Below are 14,467 nucleotides of genomic sequence, written 5' to 3'. Positions count from 1 at the left end.
TTCTTGTGTTTAGTGGAGGTCAAACCATTTCCTTATTACCTGGTGCAAAAGAAACCTTTCTCATAGCATCTTAATTTTCCCATTTATTTTGGTCACCAAGCAGCCCTTTTCTTCCACGAAGGCCTACAGACTCAACTCTCTACTACCCCCCTAGGGGGTAAATATGAAGAATTCCCCCTAGGTTGGACCCAGGGACTAGCAGCCTCCTGGAGATTAAAACCACCTCAGAGACTATTAAACCTACCTTTCCAAAGATGGAAATTTTATGCAGAATGTTTCAGAATTCATATATGCCACAATAGGATCATAAAAATTAAAAGGTAAAACCCTCACACTCTTCCTTATACCTGTCCTACTGCCCAACCAGATTCCATACAATGACTCACTGTCATTACCACTTATGCTGAATGGAGGCCCCCAGGGACTAATCACACAGGCAACTGCATGGTGTCATAAAATGCCCAAATTTTCCTTTAAAAAAAAGCTGTATTTTCTGTCTGGACACATTGATGATTCTCCAGTTAGTTCAATACTTTTAAAGGCTGCAGCAGCATGCAAAATAATTTCATTTCATTGGGGGAGGGGGAGTTAAGAAAGGTCTCCAGGAGATGTTGAGTTTTATTATCGTGTCTGGTTAGAAGTTTGATTTTCTCTTGAATGTTCCAGGGTGGAGAGAGACTAGGAGAAAGCACAAGATGTAGAGGTCTATTCGGTGTAATCTTCCCCCTCATTTTCATCCTCACCATCAACCGATAGAGCAGCATACTTGCTTGCAGAACTGAACTTCTGAAATAGAGTAACAAAGGAATTGAATTCTGCTTCAAACCAAGAACAGGGTACTGATGCTTTGGCAAATAGGGACAGACTGCAAGTCTAGATTTCTATCTACTTTCATGTTCGTAATATTTTCTGATTGGCAAGCAGCTAAGGCAAAGGTACCATACATATCTTATTGTAGTGCAACATCAGTGCCTATCTTCATTCCTGAGGTAAATGTAATCAAAGGTAAAAAATGAGGAGAACCACATCAACTGTGGTGCTAGAGAAGATGCAGCCAGAGTGCTCCTTGGAGGCAAAGATGATCAAATTCATCTCACATGCTTTGAGCACACTGTTAGGAGAGGGTATTCCTAGGACAGGGAGAGATCATGCTTGGAAAGGTGGAGGGTAGTGAAAAGAGAGGAAGAGAGTGACTGCAGCAGGAGCCCAAGTGTATCAGAGATGATAAGAACGGCAGAGGACAGGACAGGATTCAGGCCTGTTGTTCACAGGGTCGGTGAATTGTATTCAACTTGAAGGCACCTAACAAGAACAACTTGAAGCTTTTACTATTGTAAACAATGAAGTCTTATTTTAACCACTTTATTTGTAGTCTCAAAAGTGAAGCCCAATGGGGGAGGGGATCAATATTATTTTTCTTTTTTAAAGTGCCCTTTCAGAGTAAAAGTGAATGAGAAAGATGGAAACATTTACCGAGGCTGGGTTTTCTTCTAGTTTCTTTGGCTCAGGTGCAGATCTGGAATCTTGATCTTTTCTACCATCTTTTCTGGAGAAATGAAGAATAAAACCACATTTTTAAGAGAGGAACGGACACCCCCTCCTTCCCAGAGCTACTTAAAAGATTTTTAGAACACAGCCTCCTTTTATTTTTACTATTTGTAGCATCTTAGAATTTTAATGGCAGACTTTAGTTTGTTTTTAGCGAGAAAGGACAATGCTGAGAGAACCAAGATGCTCTAAATTACTGACACTTGCATATGCAAGAGAGAAGACTGATAAATGCCAAGAAAGAGGACATACCTATCAGACTCCTTCCAATGGTCTCTGTTCCCTCCATCTCCTGGAGCACGGCTGGAGTTCCCACTATGGCCTTTTGGGACACTCACCCCATCTAGTTTATTTTCATCTGCTTGAGAGAAGAAATATGCACCCCATGTACTGAAAGAAAGGAAAACTGGCAACCCAGCCTTCCTTTCCTTCTCCTTTGTATCTCTCTCTCTCATTCCCCCCACCAACCCCAAACAGGAGGATACTAAAAAAAATTCCACTGTCACAAATTCACCATAAGAAGCAAGCTGAAAATAAGCACTATGATGTTCTGCAATGACCTTGAGCTTGGTGAAATTTCTAATCTGGACTCAGTTAATTTCCTTCCTGGTCCCCCCCCCCTTCCTTCTTCCTTGTTCCCTATCAAAGAAATGCTCTACCAGGAAAGGGCAGGGCACTATGCTTTTTCCAGAAGCCATTTCTGTCCTCTACTGGAAAGGAGATGTAGGCAACCAAAAAACCCTCTCTTATGTAGACTATTTCCAAGACATCCGAGGCAGAAGAACCCAATTCTCTCTGCATGGTCTCACCTTTCCTTGCTGGTCCTTCTTCAGATGGCTGACCAGGGACTACTTTCCCCCCAACACTGGAAAGAAAACATGCAACATTTACAATCATTAGTCATCTCAAAAAACAAGATAAGAAACTACCTACCATTTTCTAAATGCAGTAAGATGTACAGAGATCCCAAAATATATACTTATTTTTGAAACATTAAAATATTGAAAAGATAACAATAAAAGCAGTGATGTGACAGTCAAAGCTAGTATTAGCATCCTTGATTTTACAAAGATCAAGAAGCCCAAGTCTCAGAAGTAAAGGCACTCAAGGCAATACAGCCAAGTATAAGACAAATGAGAAAACAAAATCTGCTTTGATTTACTGCATTTGCAAATTTCTGTGGTGCACATACTCCCATCATGGCTGTTTTCAAGATACCAAGTGATGCTAACCAGCCACTGAAACTCTGTAAACAGAACAAGTGGCTCTAATGAGTTGGTCCCAGTAATTCAGATTTTTTTAACTAAGGTCGGGAGAGGGGGGATAGCATAATGCATAAAACCCATGGGACATTTTCTGGTATAAGAGGTAAGATTGTTTAGCTAACCAGCTGTTATTTTCCAAGCTGACTCACCTTGTAGGGGACTGTTGCTCTGTGTCTGAGCTCTGAGATCGAGCAGGAGGATTAGAACTTCGCTTCACCCAAGCATTCTCCTTTGGTGGAGGGGCTGGCATTACCTTTAGAGGTTGATCAGGTTTGGGAGGCTTAGAAGTTGGAGAGTGACAATCTTCTTCCTTATTGAGTATTTCATTTTCCAGAGATTTTTCACTCTCTCTCCTTCGTGTATCTGAAGTCAAAGTGGGAAGGTAAAATTACCAGGAAGAAAAGGTAAATGGATAAGCACATTTTAATATGATTTTCACAGAGAATTACTGGCCCACATCTAAATATACCTTTTCTCATGGTTTTTCTTAAAACAGTAAAAAGGACTTAAGGGTTTTACCTTTCTTGGGTATGAAAGAGTATTTTATAGGATAAAAAAACCCCACCACAAAATAAAAAAACACCCTCAAACAAACAACCCCCCCGCCCCAAAACCCTACCAAAGCTAAAACATCATATATCAGACATTTGTATTTTTTCAGAAGGGTACCAAATGTCTTCTAAAAACTTGTTTTTGATGAATAATTGAACGAAAACGTATTATGATGTGTAAACATTCACTCAAATAAGAGACATTACAACCTATTACCAAGAAGTTACTCTAACTGAACCACTAACATAAATTTCCGAATCACTTCATCCTTGAAGCATATTAGAAGGCAAAACATAAAAACACAACCTCATGGTAAGGGAATGTTACCACTGGCCCATTCAGGTTTCCCTAACCATGGGAAGTGCTTGTAACCACTAAGTAAAGGAAACAGACAAAATAAAGACTAAAACAGTACTGTATCTTGAGAGCCTGAAATCAGCCTTCTGGGCAACCGAGTCCTTGCTTGGATTAACAAAAGTCTAAGATGTCAAGCCATAAGATAGACAAACGTAATGGTCTCTGTTATGTGTCATCGAGTTGACTACAACTCTGTAGGATGAACTTATTTTATTAAATGGCTCATTCCAAATTCCACTGTGCCCATTTCTGAAATTTTCCAGAGGAGATGGGACTCTCAGTCACGAGGAGTCCACAGAAGTGGCAGAATTAAAATACTTCAAAGCCGCTGCATCATTTTCTCCACATATGCCCCAGATAGGTTATGGAGAATGCCAATATGATACCCACCCTGGTCTGACTTACTTCTGCCAGATGTGGCTGAGGTCCCAGATTGCGATGACTCACTTCCTGTCCTTGACCGTTCCCGTTCCTGAGTTTCTTCACTCCGCCAGCTTGGGTGTCTGTACAAAAGAGATTCAACTAAACATAGTATGCTGTATTCAATGAAACCACCTTGGATGAATGTTAACCTTTCAATAATCAAGTATTAATTTATAATATTTCATAATATAGGTATAAAACCAAGCTTTCTGCCACAGTCAATTCCAATTCATGATACTATGTGAAGCCTGTGTGTGTACTTACATCTAAGCAAATCCCTTGTAATCAGGTACTTTAAAAATTTTAATGAAAGTTTACAGAGACTTTGGATTTCTATTCATTCATTGTTACACACTTTCCTCCCTGCCCACCCCTCCTCCCCAGTTTGCTTTTCTCTTTGAACAATAAAACTCTTCCATTGTTATATAATCCCCTTGCCTCTAGTCTACTCCACTATGCAGCTTTCATTATGGACTCATGTAATGACATTAATACCTAATCATATATTCTTCCTAAGCAGTTCTCTCCCTCATCTATTTCAATGTAGTACACATTATTTATCCCCTCTTAGTTGTCCCCCCCAACCCCAATGTCAGTCTTGCTTTACAACAGTGGCCCTATGCAATATTGTCCTTTTGTGACTGAGATTATTTCACTCGGCGTAATGCCATCCAGGGTCACTCTTTTGAATACTATTTCATGAGTTCCTTGTTTCTCAATGCAGCATAGTATTCCATTGTGTGAATATACCACAACTTCTCTATCCATTTGTTTGTTGATGGGCAATTTGCAATAGCTAAGAGCTGGAAACAACCCAAGTGCACATCAACAAATGAATGGATAGCGAAACTCTGGTATAGTCACACAAGGGAATACTATGCAGCACTAGAAAACAAGGAACTCATGAAGTATTATGCAAAATGGATGACCCTGGAGGACATTATGCTGAATGAAATATCTCAGTCACAAAAGGACAAATATTGCATAGGGCCACTGTTGCAAAACAGACTGGAATGATGTATATTGCACTGAAACAAATGAAGGAGAGAACTGTTTAAAAGGGCCATATGAATGGGTATTCTTGTCATTATAGAAATGCAGAGTGAAGGCCGCAGAGTGGAACGGACTTGGGGGGAAGGATTGCAGGGAAGAGTTTTTCTTTTTCCTTTCAAGGAGAAGAGTAAATTGGGGTAAGGGGGTTGGTAGGGAGAAAAGGGCAACAATGAATGAGAGGAAACCCTAAGTCTCTGTAAGTGTTCATTAAAATTAATTAAAAAAAAATTATGGTAAATTCACCAAATGGGATATTATGCAGCACACAGGAGTGATGATTTTGTAAATTATTAGCTAATTTGGGATGGACTGGAGAGCATTATGCTGGGTGAACAAACTTAAGTCTAATAAGGACAAATAATACTATAAAAACCATTATTGTTTTATTAGGACTGGGGTGTGTGGGTGAGAGAGAGAAGGTGTAAGCAGAGGGATGAAGACGGGTGGGGAAGGGAGTTAAATCACAGGTTTGTAAAATTTGGTATGCGTGTGTGTGTGTGTGTACTTAAGTCTAATAAGGACAAATAATACTATATAAAACCATTATTGTTTTATTAGGACTGGGGGTGTGTGTGTGAGAGAGAGAAGGTGTACGCAGAGGGATGAAGATGGGTGGGGAAGGGAGTTAAATCACAGGTTTGTACAATTTGATAGGTGTGTGTGTGTAGGAAATGGGAAAGATACCATGTGAAAAACAATGTAAAAATAAAAATTGGAAAAAAAAAAAATAAAAAAAATAAAAATTGGGAGCTCTGGTGGCCTAGTGGCAAGAAGCTGCTGCACTGTAATCCAAGAGGTATGTGGTTCAAATCCAGCAAAGCCGAACAATCTCCTCCTATATCAGTCAGATCTGATTTGTCGGTACACACACAAAATAATAAAATAAAAATTAAAAGAAATCAGAAAACAGGTAAGGAAAAAAAGAAAAAAAAATGTCTGTTTTAAGTGAATGGTCTGAGCTTCAAAGCTACTTACTGTTGTTGTTATGTGCCGTCGAGTCACTTGTGACTCATAGTGACCCTATGTACAACAGCCCTAAACCCTACTTTATCTTGTGCCAATCTCACTGCCTCTGACACACCCATCCCAATTACCCCAGTCACTGAATCAATCCACCTCATAGAGGGTCTTCCCCTCCTGCGCGGTCCCTCCACCCTCCCAAGCATGATGTCCCTCTCCAAGGACCTGTCCCTCCTTACAACATGCCCAAAGTATGTCAGACGAAGCCCCAGAATCCTTGCCTCCAAGGAGTGGCCTGGTTTAACACTCTCTAGGATGAATCTGTTTGTTTTCTTGGCAGTCCATGGCACTCTTCTCCAGAACCACAGCTCGAAGGCATCAATTCTCCTTCTATCCTCCCTAGTCATGTCCAACTCTCTGATGCATAACAAGTGATTGCAAAGACCATGGCCTGTATCATCAGGCTCTCTATCTCTTCGCTATGCATCCTGATGCTACAATTGGTCCAGTGGTGAGAATCTTTGTCTTCTTGACATTGAGGGCTGAAGGCTGCAGTCCTTGACCCTTCGCAGCAAGTGCATGAGGTCCTCCTCAGTTTCAGAAAGCAGGGTTGTGTCATCTTCATAACGCAGATTGTTAACAGATCTTTCACCAATCCTGACACCACACTTCTCATAGAGCCCAGTCTCTTGGATAATCTGCTCTGCATACAGGTTGAAAAGGTATGGAGACAGGACACATCCTGGCGTATACCCTTCTCAATTTTGAACCATGCACTGTTACCCTGCTCTGTTCTGATGACTGCCTCTTGGTCCAAGTCTAGGTTTCGCATTAGCACAATTAAATGTTCTGGGATTCCCATTCTTCTCAGAGTCAGCCACAATTTGTTATGATCCACGCAGTCAAATGCCTTTGCATAATCAATGAAACTAAGCTACTTACTACTCTGGGAAAAAGATGTGGCAATATGCTTCCATAAAGATTAAAGCCTTGGAAACCCCATAGAGCAGTTTTATGCTTTTTAGGTTCACTATAAGTTGGAATGGATATGAAGGCAGTGGAGTCCATGTACCACTCCCCCTCATCCCCCCATTTTCTAGACATTAGCCCCACCCTTTTCTAATAAAAAAATAACAGGAGAAAGATAGGCAATCCTCTCCCTTATGCTGAATAACCCCTGAAAACATACTGGAGAGCTATCAATCTGTTCTGAACAACAGTAAGTTGCTGCTGCACTGATGCCGATCCTCCACATACTAACAAACTCATTTCTTTTTCCAAGTCTTTTAAATAGTATCAAGCAACCCAAAGTCACTAAGGCAATTTTTTACTTAAAGTGATATTCTTATCTGGCTTCGGAGGTTGTTAACTGAAGAAGAATGCTAATCTTTCTTTCACCAACCAGTTTTTAGGTGTCATCGAGATGAGCACAACTCATAGTGACCCTATGAACAGTGGATGTGACTCGAGCTCTATCCTGTGCCATCCTCATCATCTGACACACTTCAGCCTACTGCTGCAGTCACTGTGTCACTCCATCTTGTTGAGGGTCTTCCTTTCTTTCACTGACCTTTCCAAACATGATGTCCCCTTCCAACCAAGAGGTTAGTAGATGTGAATCATCAAGCCTGTGGTTAGCAGTACAACATGCTATGCACATGCCACTAGATCTCTTCATACAGAATCTACTCCTCCCTACTTCTTGTTAGGTTGACTCATAGGGACTCACATAAAGTAAATACTGGTCTTAAGAGGTTTGGTGCACCAGTCTTTAAAATGACAACCTTGCTCTTTAGCAATTAAAAAAGTCATTGATAGCACATTTGCCCAATGTGATGTCTGATTAATGCTGCTTTCAGGGGTGTTGATAGTGAAAATAAGAAGAATTTAATGTTGACAGCTTCAATCTCTTATCTTTTTATCCTGCTGTTGTACTAAGTCCAGCAATGATGAGGAAATTGCCAATCTTTCTCCTGAGAAGGTGCTGGAGGATTAAAACTCGGTCGGCAGAGCAATTCCTTACCCACTACGCCACCTGTACTGAAGTCTACAACCAGAAATTCTTAAATAAGGAGTCTCTGAAAGTCTTAAATTCACAAGTCTTCTTCACCTTTCATCAAGCAAGGCTGTATCATTTGCATACAGCAGGATGTTAAGGTAGCATTACTCATTTCTTGGAATACTTATTCAGTATGTAGAATGAGTTAGTATGGTAAAAGGCTACAACCCTTAGCCACAATTTTAAACCACTAAGGCTAGTCTGAATTTCTGGCAGATCTGTCAACATACTGCTCCAGTCCTTTTTGAATAGTTTTCTGCAATAATTCACATGTGCGTGCTTTCGACAAAGATAGTGCCACAAGTGAAGGAAGCCACTGCCCCTCCCAAAACTGAAGCCAAAGCAAAGGCATTAAGGGCCAAGAAGGCGTTCCTGAAGGGCATCCATAACAAAAAAAGGAATCCACATGTCACCTAAGGTGCCAAGACTCTGAAGGGCAGCTCTTTCCCCCTGGAAAAGCACCCCCAGAAGAAAAAAGCTTGAACACTATGCCACTGTCAAGGTTCCCCTGACCACCGAGTCAGCCATGAAGATGAAGGTACCAATACATGTGTTTATTGTGGATGTTAAGGCCAATAAGCACCCAACCAAACAAACTGTAAAGAGGCTCTTTAACACTGATGCGGCCACTGTCAATCCTCTGATGAGGCCTGATGGAGAGAAGGAGGCCTATGTTCAATCTGCGCCCGACTATGATGCTTTGGATGTTGCAAACAAAATTGGATCATCTAAACGGAGTCCAGCTGGCTAATTCTAAATACAAATTTCTCTCTCACACACATACAATTTTACTCGCACATGATTATCAATTATAAGGTTGGGTAATTCTGCACCACTTTTGGAACTGGCACAAATATGGATGATTTCTGAGAGCTCTGGTGGCCTACTGGCAAGAAACTGCACTGCAATCCTGAAGGCATGAGGTTAGCATCCACCAGCTGCTACAGAGAAAAAGGATGGGCAATCTTCCCTTGCAATTGACTGCTTCTGAAAACATGCTAGAGGGTCATCCATCTATAGGTCAGTTCCGACTTGATGGTTCTCAACAACAAATGAATGTTTTTCAGCCATGTGGCCAACTCTTCCAAGTATCTAGGCAACAGCACATCCAGGGCTGCATCATTTGGTGAAATATCTTAATTGGTACTGTGTCAATGACTAGAGACTTATTTTTTGCTAATGCTTTGAGTGAAGCCAACTTCACTCAAGCCTACTTCTTCCTTTAGTATCCCTAGTTCTTGAACATGCATTACTTATTTCAATGGTTCTGTGTTGACCAGTTTTTGGTACAGCGATCTTGTGTAGTTTTTACATCTTCTTTTGAGAATTCCTGTCACTCAACATTTTGCTCATAAAACTCCTCAGGATTCCAACTCAAGGTTGAATGTTTTCTTCAGTTCTTTTTCTTTAAGAAGTATGGAGTATGTTTTCTGACTCCAGGATTTGCATACTTTATTACAATACTTCTGTTTTGGTCTTTTCAACGACCATTTGCCTCCTTCATATGATATTCTTCCAACAACCTGCCTGGTTTTTGTTAGCACTCAGTGCATCAAATCTGTTTTTATGTTTAAATTCAAGCAGGATAATCTCAAGAGTTGTACTTTCTCTCTAGTAAACAATTTTTTTTCAGCTTCAGTTTCAACTTGCAATTGAACTGATGGTCTGTTCCACAGTTGGTCCCTGGGTTTGCCCTGATAATGACCTTCAGTTCCCAACTCTCAGTCCTTTTGTTTCTCACTTTTGCATTTCAATCATTTAATATTAATGCTTTCTTTAAAGTTAATTACAGCATGCCTTTATTCTTTAACAATTAAACAAAACCCCAAACAAAACATACTCTTAATTTGTCCTGCAAAAGTTAATAAAAATTGGTGACTATTTTTCTCAGCTGTAACTCTCACGTCCAAGAAGGAAGAATCCAGTCCTCAGTGAAAAAGCAATGTATTCTTGTTTTGTGGTTTTGTTTTTTTTTTAAGAACACCTTCAATTTTTATACTTTCTTTACAGGTTACCTAGACAACGTTTAAGAAAACTAAGGGAAGTTAGTTAACTGTCACAAGTGGAGGCCAGGCAGTAGCATGGTCCATTGTCCTCAGAGTCTTGGTTTGCAGGATCTGACTACACTGCTGGGGTCTCTGCTCACACTCACTGGGATCTATTCTCAGCATATTTTAGTTCACAGGTCGCTTTGCCTGTATTTCTTTGTAAACTTCTCAGCGTTCCTGCTGAATTTTTTTTCTCTCTTTTAGAGTGTGGGTGGGTGTTCACGCTAGGAGTCGTTCATTAGTGAACTGGATTACTTGGTTGGTTTTGGTGGCTGGAGAGAGACCTGTCCCTTTTGGAGGTTTAAATGTGTACTCTGCTGCAAAAATGATTTTGATTGGGAAGACTCCTTATCATATCAAGGAATGCCAGGAATAAGCTCTTGCCAGGTCAGTAAATTAGCTTCAACTTGGATGTTAGAAAGTTTTTCATTGCATGTTCAAGTTCCTTCATAAGCCTCCTACTGGCTGCCACCTTGGATCTGGTACTGCCACTATCCCCTATTAGTGTATTCTAACTGTACATTTACTCACTTTTCATAGTGGGGAAGCTGGTACTATTTCAAGTTTTTACCTTTGACTTCAGCTGATCCTCCAGTGGGTTTTTAAGACAGTGAATCACACAGGAGGAAACTGCCCATCTTTCTCCTATGGAGCAGTTTGCCGATTCAAACCATTAACCTTTGCACAGTCAGTGGGATTTCTTATACCTATGCCACCAGTGCTTCTTTGAATGCAACATCATCCCAACTCAAAGTTTCATTCCTAGCATAGGAGACCCTGATCTTCTGATCTGAAATGGCTGATTCAAATTCATACGCAGATTTCACACACTACATTTTATTTCTGATAACCAGGCTTATACTGTGTCCATTTCATGTTCCAGTTGTTAACAGATGGTTGCAGTGGTTTTCTCTCATTTTGAGTGGTGTCACAGGAACAAATAAAGGTCCTTCATTGGCCGACTTTGATGATACAGCTCTTTCCCTGTGTTCTGAGTGCCTTTCAACCCGAGGGGCTCATCTTCCAGTGCTCTATCAGATAATGCTGTTGCTATTCATAGGGTTTTCAAAGATTCATTATTTTGAAAGTCGTTATATAGCCAGTCTTGCTTACTAATCTGCTGGAATAAAAGAGATGAGCAACTTAAAAGAAATAAAATCTTAACTTCCTAATTACAAATATCCTGTATGCTATAGGTGCTGCAAAGTCCTTGGTTATTTTAAGCAGTTCAAGAATGGCTGGTAATATGAATGTTGGTGGTTCAAAACTCACCTCCCTCTAGTACAGAAAGAGAGGCCTGATAAAGTACTACTATAAAAATGACAATGAAAACTTTCTGGAGTAGTTCTACTCTGAAACACATGGAGACTCCTTCTAAGTTAAAACTGACTCAAGTACAGTGGGTTGGACTGTGATGATACAAGTTAATGGGTAAGGCTGTGATTCAATTAACCAAGCAAAACCCCTCATAATAACAGAACAACTTATACAAACAGGCACCAGCCATTATTTATGGAGTGCTGTATTAAAGTGTTATCAACTTATTTGTGGCAGGTTTAGTCCAGTAGATGGTTTGAAAATCTTAATTGTGTGACACTGTCCCACACTTAAATCCCCCTGTACATTAATTACTGACGTACAGTAACACCCACACAAAGTTCACAAATGTTGCTGAGCCTGTACCGTCTTCACTAAGAGCCAATGAAATCACAGATGCAAAATCCATAATCAGAATTACTTTTACCTTTCCCGTGGCCGTCGTTCTAGTTTTGGTTCATCCAGCTGACGCTGTAATTTCTCCTGTTCCTTTTGTAGCCTCTCTTCTACTTCTCGCTCTCTAGCAGCTGTGTCAACAGGCTTTGCTCCTCCAAAGATAGAAGCTGCTCGACTGGACTGGGAGGTGCTGGCGGAGGAATCATCTTCCTTAGGAGCACTCCGAGGCTTTAGATTCAGTTTAGGTCTTTGAGGGGGACCTAAGTGATATTAAATGAAGTAAGTTTATCAAATCATCAAAAATGAGCTGAGCAACTCAGATTTCCAGATAGTGCTCTTACGAAATGCTTTATCAGAATCAGGTTAGTGGCATACATAACCAATGCAGCTAAGGGAGATCATTTAAAAATTATGAATGGAAATTTTAACTTTCACATAAAAAAAGAGGTAAAAGGGAGAGGTAAGATCAACAGAAAAAAAATGGTATGGCTCGGGGGGAAGAAAAAAGGTGTGCAGGTAATAGACAAAAGGTAGGATAAGAGGACAAGGTCAGGAGTCAAGATGGCTCACATCTGAGCCATAACTTAGTTGTACATAATCCACATAGAATAGAAGGTCCCAAGATTGTACAGGTACTTAGCTCATTACTGGTATAAAAGGAGAACAAACACAAGTTATTGTATTTGCTTTCTTGTTTGAGAAAATAGGGAATATGGGTTTTGTCTCTCCACCACCTTTTTAATTCAAGATCTGTAGCACCCCTCCAGGAAAGAGGGACCATGATGAGGTCTCTCCAAGGTCTGGAGGGGATCTCTTCTCTCTCTCCCCATTACGAAAGTCACACTTGTTAAGGCAGGTGTGACTCTGCAGAGCTGGGAGAGTAACTTGTGTTTTTATGAATTTTCAATTTTTTAAAGAAATCAAATGAGAAACATGAACATGTTTTCTGCGTTCATCTGAGGAAAGAAGTCATAAAATTTTAATGTGGTTGATCAGTATTTTATTAGTTGTTAAGACAGAGAACTTTTGGACATCATTAAAGTAAAAACACAAGTTGTGGTCCCTTAATATATGACAGGTCATCAACTGCATCAATGTCTGTTTTACATACATACATACATACATACATACACTGACATCTATTACTTATGGTATATCAAATGTGGTAAAATGGCCTTGAAATCAGCAAAACTTGTTTTCAACACAATGCCAATTAATGGTTATGAGCCTTTGTATCCAATCTGATTCTCATTTCTTTCTCTTGAAAATGAAGCTAAACCAACCACCTTGTCAAATATTAAAACAAGCTCACACTACAACTTATAGTTTGGTGCCCATTTGTGGAGTTTTCCAATCTGATCTCTCAGCGGTCTGTTCCATAGTAAGATAAAGAAGATTATTACCTCGATCATCACGCCTATAGTCATCTCGAGAGTAATCATCTCTGGAGCCCCACGACCGATCATCTCGTCTGTCATATCGGTCTTCATAGCGGTCTCCACCTCCTCGGTAGTCATCATCCCTTCGGTACCCACTACCAAATGCTCTTCTGCCACTGCCTATCCTGGAGTCATAACCTGTAAAAATACCCCACATTACATCCACAAAACCGGAAGGAATTAAAGGGCAAAAGGAGAATTCTTGGGGAGTAGGGAGACTAGAGAAAGAACATATATTAACTTCTAAGTGTTTTATAATCACCTCTGTCATAATCTCTGCTGCCTCGGTCATCGTATCGATCCCGGCCTCCATATCGATCCATATCTCGCCGGGGGCCATCACGATACCCATCACGGTACCCATCACGATACCGGTCTGAATCATAACGATCACGATACTCTAAAAGAAAAAAAAATACAACAGCCATTAGATTCAGTAATTCTAATGTTCAATTTATTAAAATAAATTGCACTGTTTCCAGAGTGAAAGACTGTATATAAAATTAAGATATATAAGTATATGATTTCATAGGGGAAAAGCCCCTTCAAACAAATTCCCAGTAATTCCATTTAGAAGAACAAAATAAAAAAAATCTCATAATGAATTTATAGGGTTAAGTCTTGACCTTTAAGGGAGCTCTGGTGGCCTCGTGGCAAGAAGCTGCACTGCAATCCCAAAGGTAGCTGCTGTTATGTGCAGTCGAGTCATTTGTGACTCATAGCGACCCTATGTACAACAGCCGTAAACCCTGCTCTATCCTCTGCCAATCGCATTGCCTCTGACACACCCATCCCGATTACCCCAGTCACTGAATCAATCCACCTCAGAGAGGGTCTTCCCTTCCTGCGCTGTCCCTCCACCCTCCCAAGCATGATGTCCCTCTCCAAGGACCTGTCCCTCCTTACAACATGTCCAAAGTATATCAGACGAAGCCCCAGAATCCTTGCTTCCAAGGAGCAGCCTGGTTTAACACTCTCCAGGATGAATCTGTTTGTTTTCCTAGCAGTCCATGGCACATTCAATACTCTTCTCCAGCACCACAGCTCAAA

General features: G+C 40.5%; 1 protein-coding gene across 3 annotated transcripts in view; it reads right to left on the bottom strand.

Annotated features, from left to right (window-relative positions):
• Positions 1–478: 478 nt before the first annotated feature.
• EIF4B (eukaryotic translation initiation factor 4B) overlaps positions 479–14,467 on the bottom strand; it is a 39,876-nt gene continuing 25,887 nt past the window's right edge. Inside the window, exons 6-14 of one of the 3 annotated variants that reach the window (XM_006883879.1) lie at positions 13,680–13,817; positions 13,382–13,555; positions 12,010–12,238; positions 4,128–4,225; positions 2,963–3,176; positions 2,358–2,413; positions 1,801–1,906; positions 1,474–1,546; positions 479–786 (exon numbers count right to left, since the gene is read on the bottom strand). In XM_006883879.1, the coding sequence (XP_006883941.1) occupies positions 706–786; positions 1,474–1,546; positions 1,801–1,906; positions 2,358–2,413; positions 2,963–3,176; positions 4,128–4,225; positions 12,010–12,238; positions 13,382–13,555; positions 13,680–13,817 (1,169 nt within the window). In that variant the 3' untranslated portion in view covers positions 479–705. Of the gene's footprint in view, positions 787–1,473; positions 1,547–1,800; positions 1,907–2,357; positions 2,414–2,962; positions 3,177–4,112; positions 4,226–12,009; positions 12,239–13,381; positions 13,556–13,679; positions 13,818–14,467 lie in introns of all 3 variants that reach the window. The other 2 variants (XM_006883878.1, XM_006883877.1) reach the window with 2 other exon arrangements.

The sequence above is a fragment of the Elephantulus edwardii genome, unplaced genomic scaffold (assembly GCF_000299155.1).
Source record: "Elephantulus edwardii isolate Elephantulus edwardi_28Jun2011 unplaced genomic scaffold, EleEdw1.0 scaffold00030, whole genome shotgun sequence".
Classification (NCBI taxonomy): Eukaryota; Metazoa; Chordata; class Mammalia; order Macroscelidea; family Macroscelididae; genus Elephantulus; species Elephantulus edwardii.
Note: the sequence above shows the minus strand (reverse complement) of the source record. Positions and strands in the feature narration are given on the sequence as shown.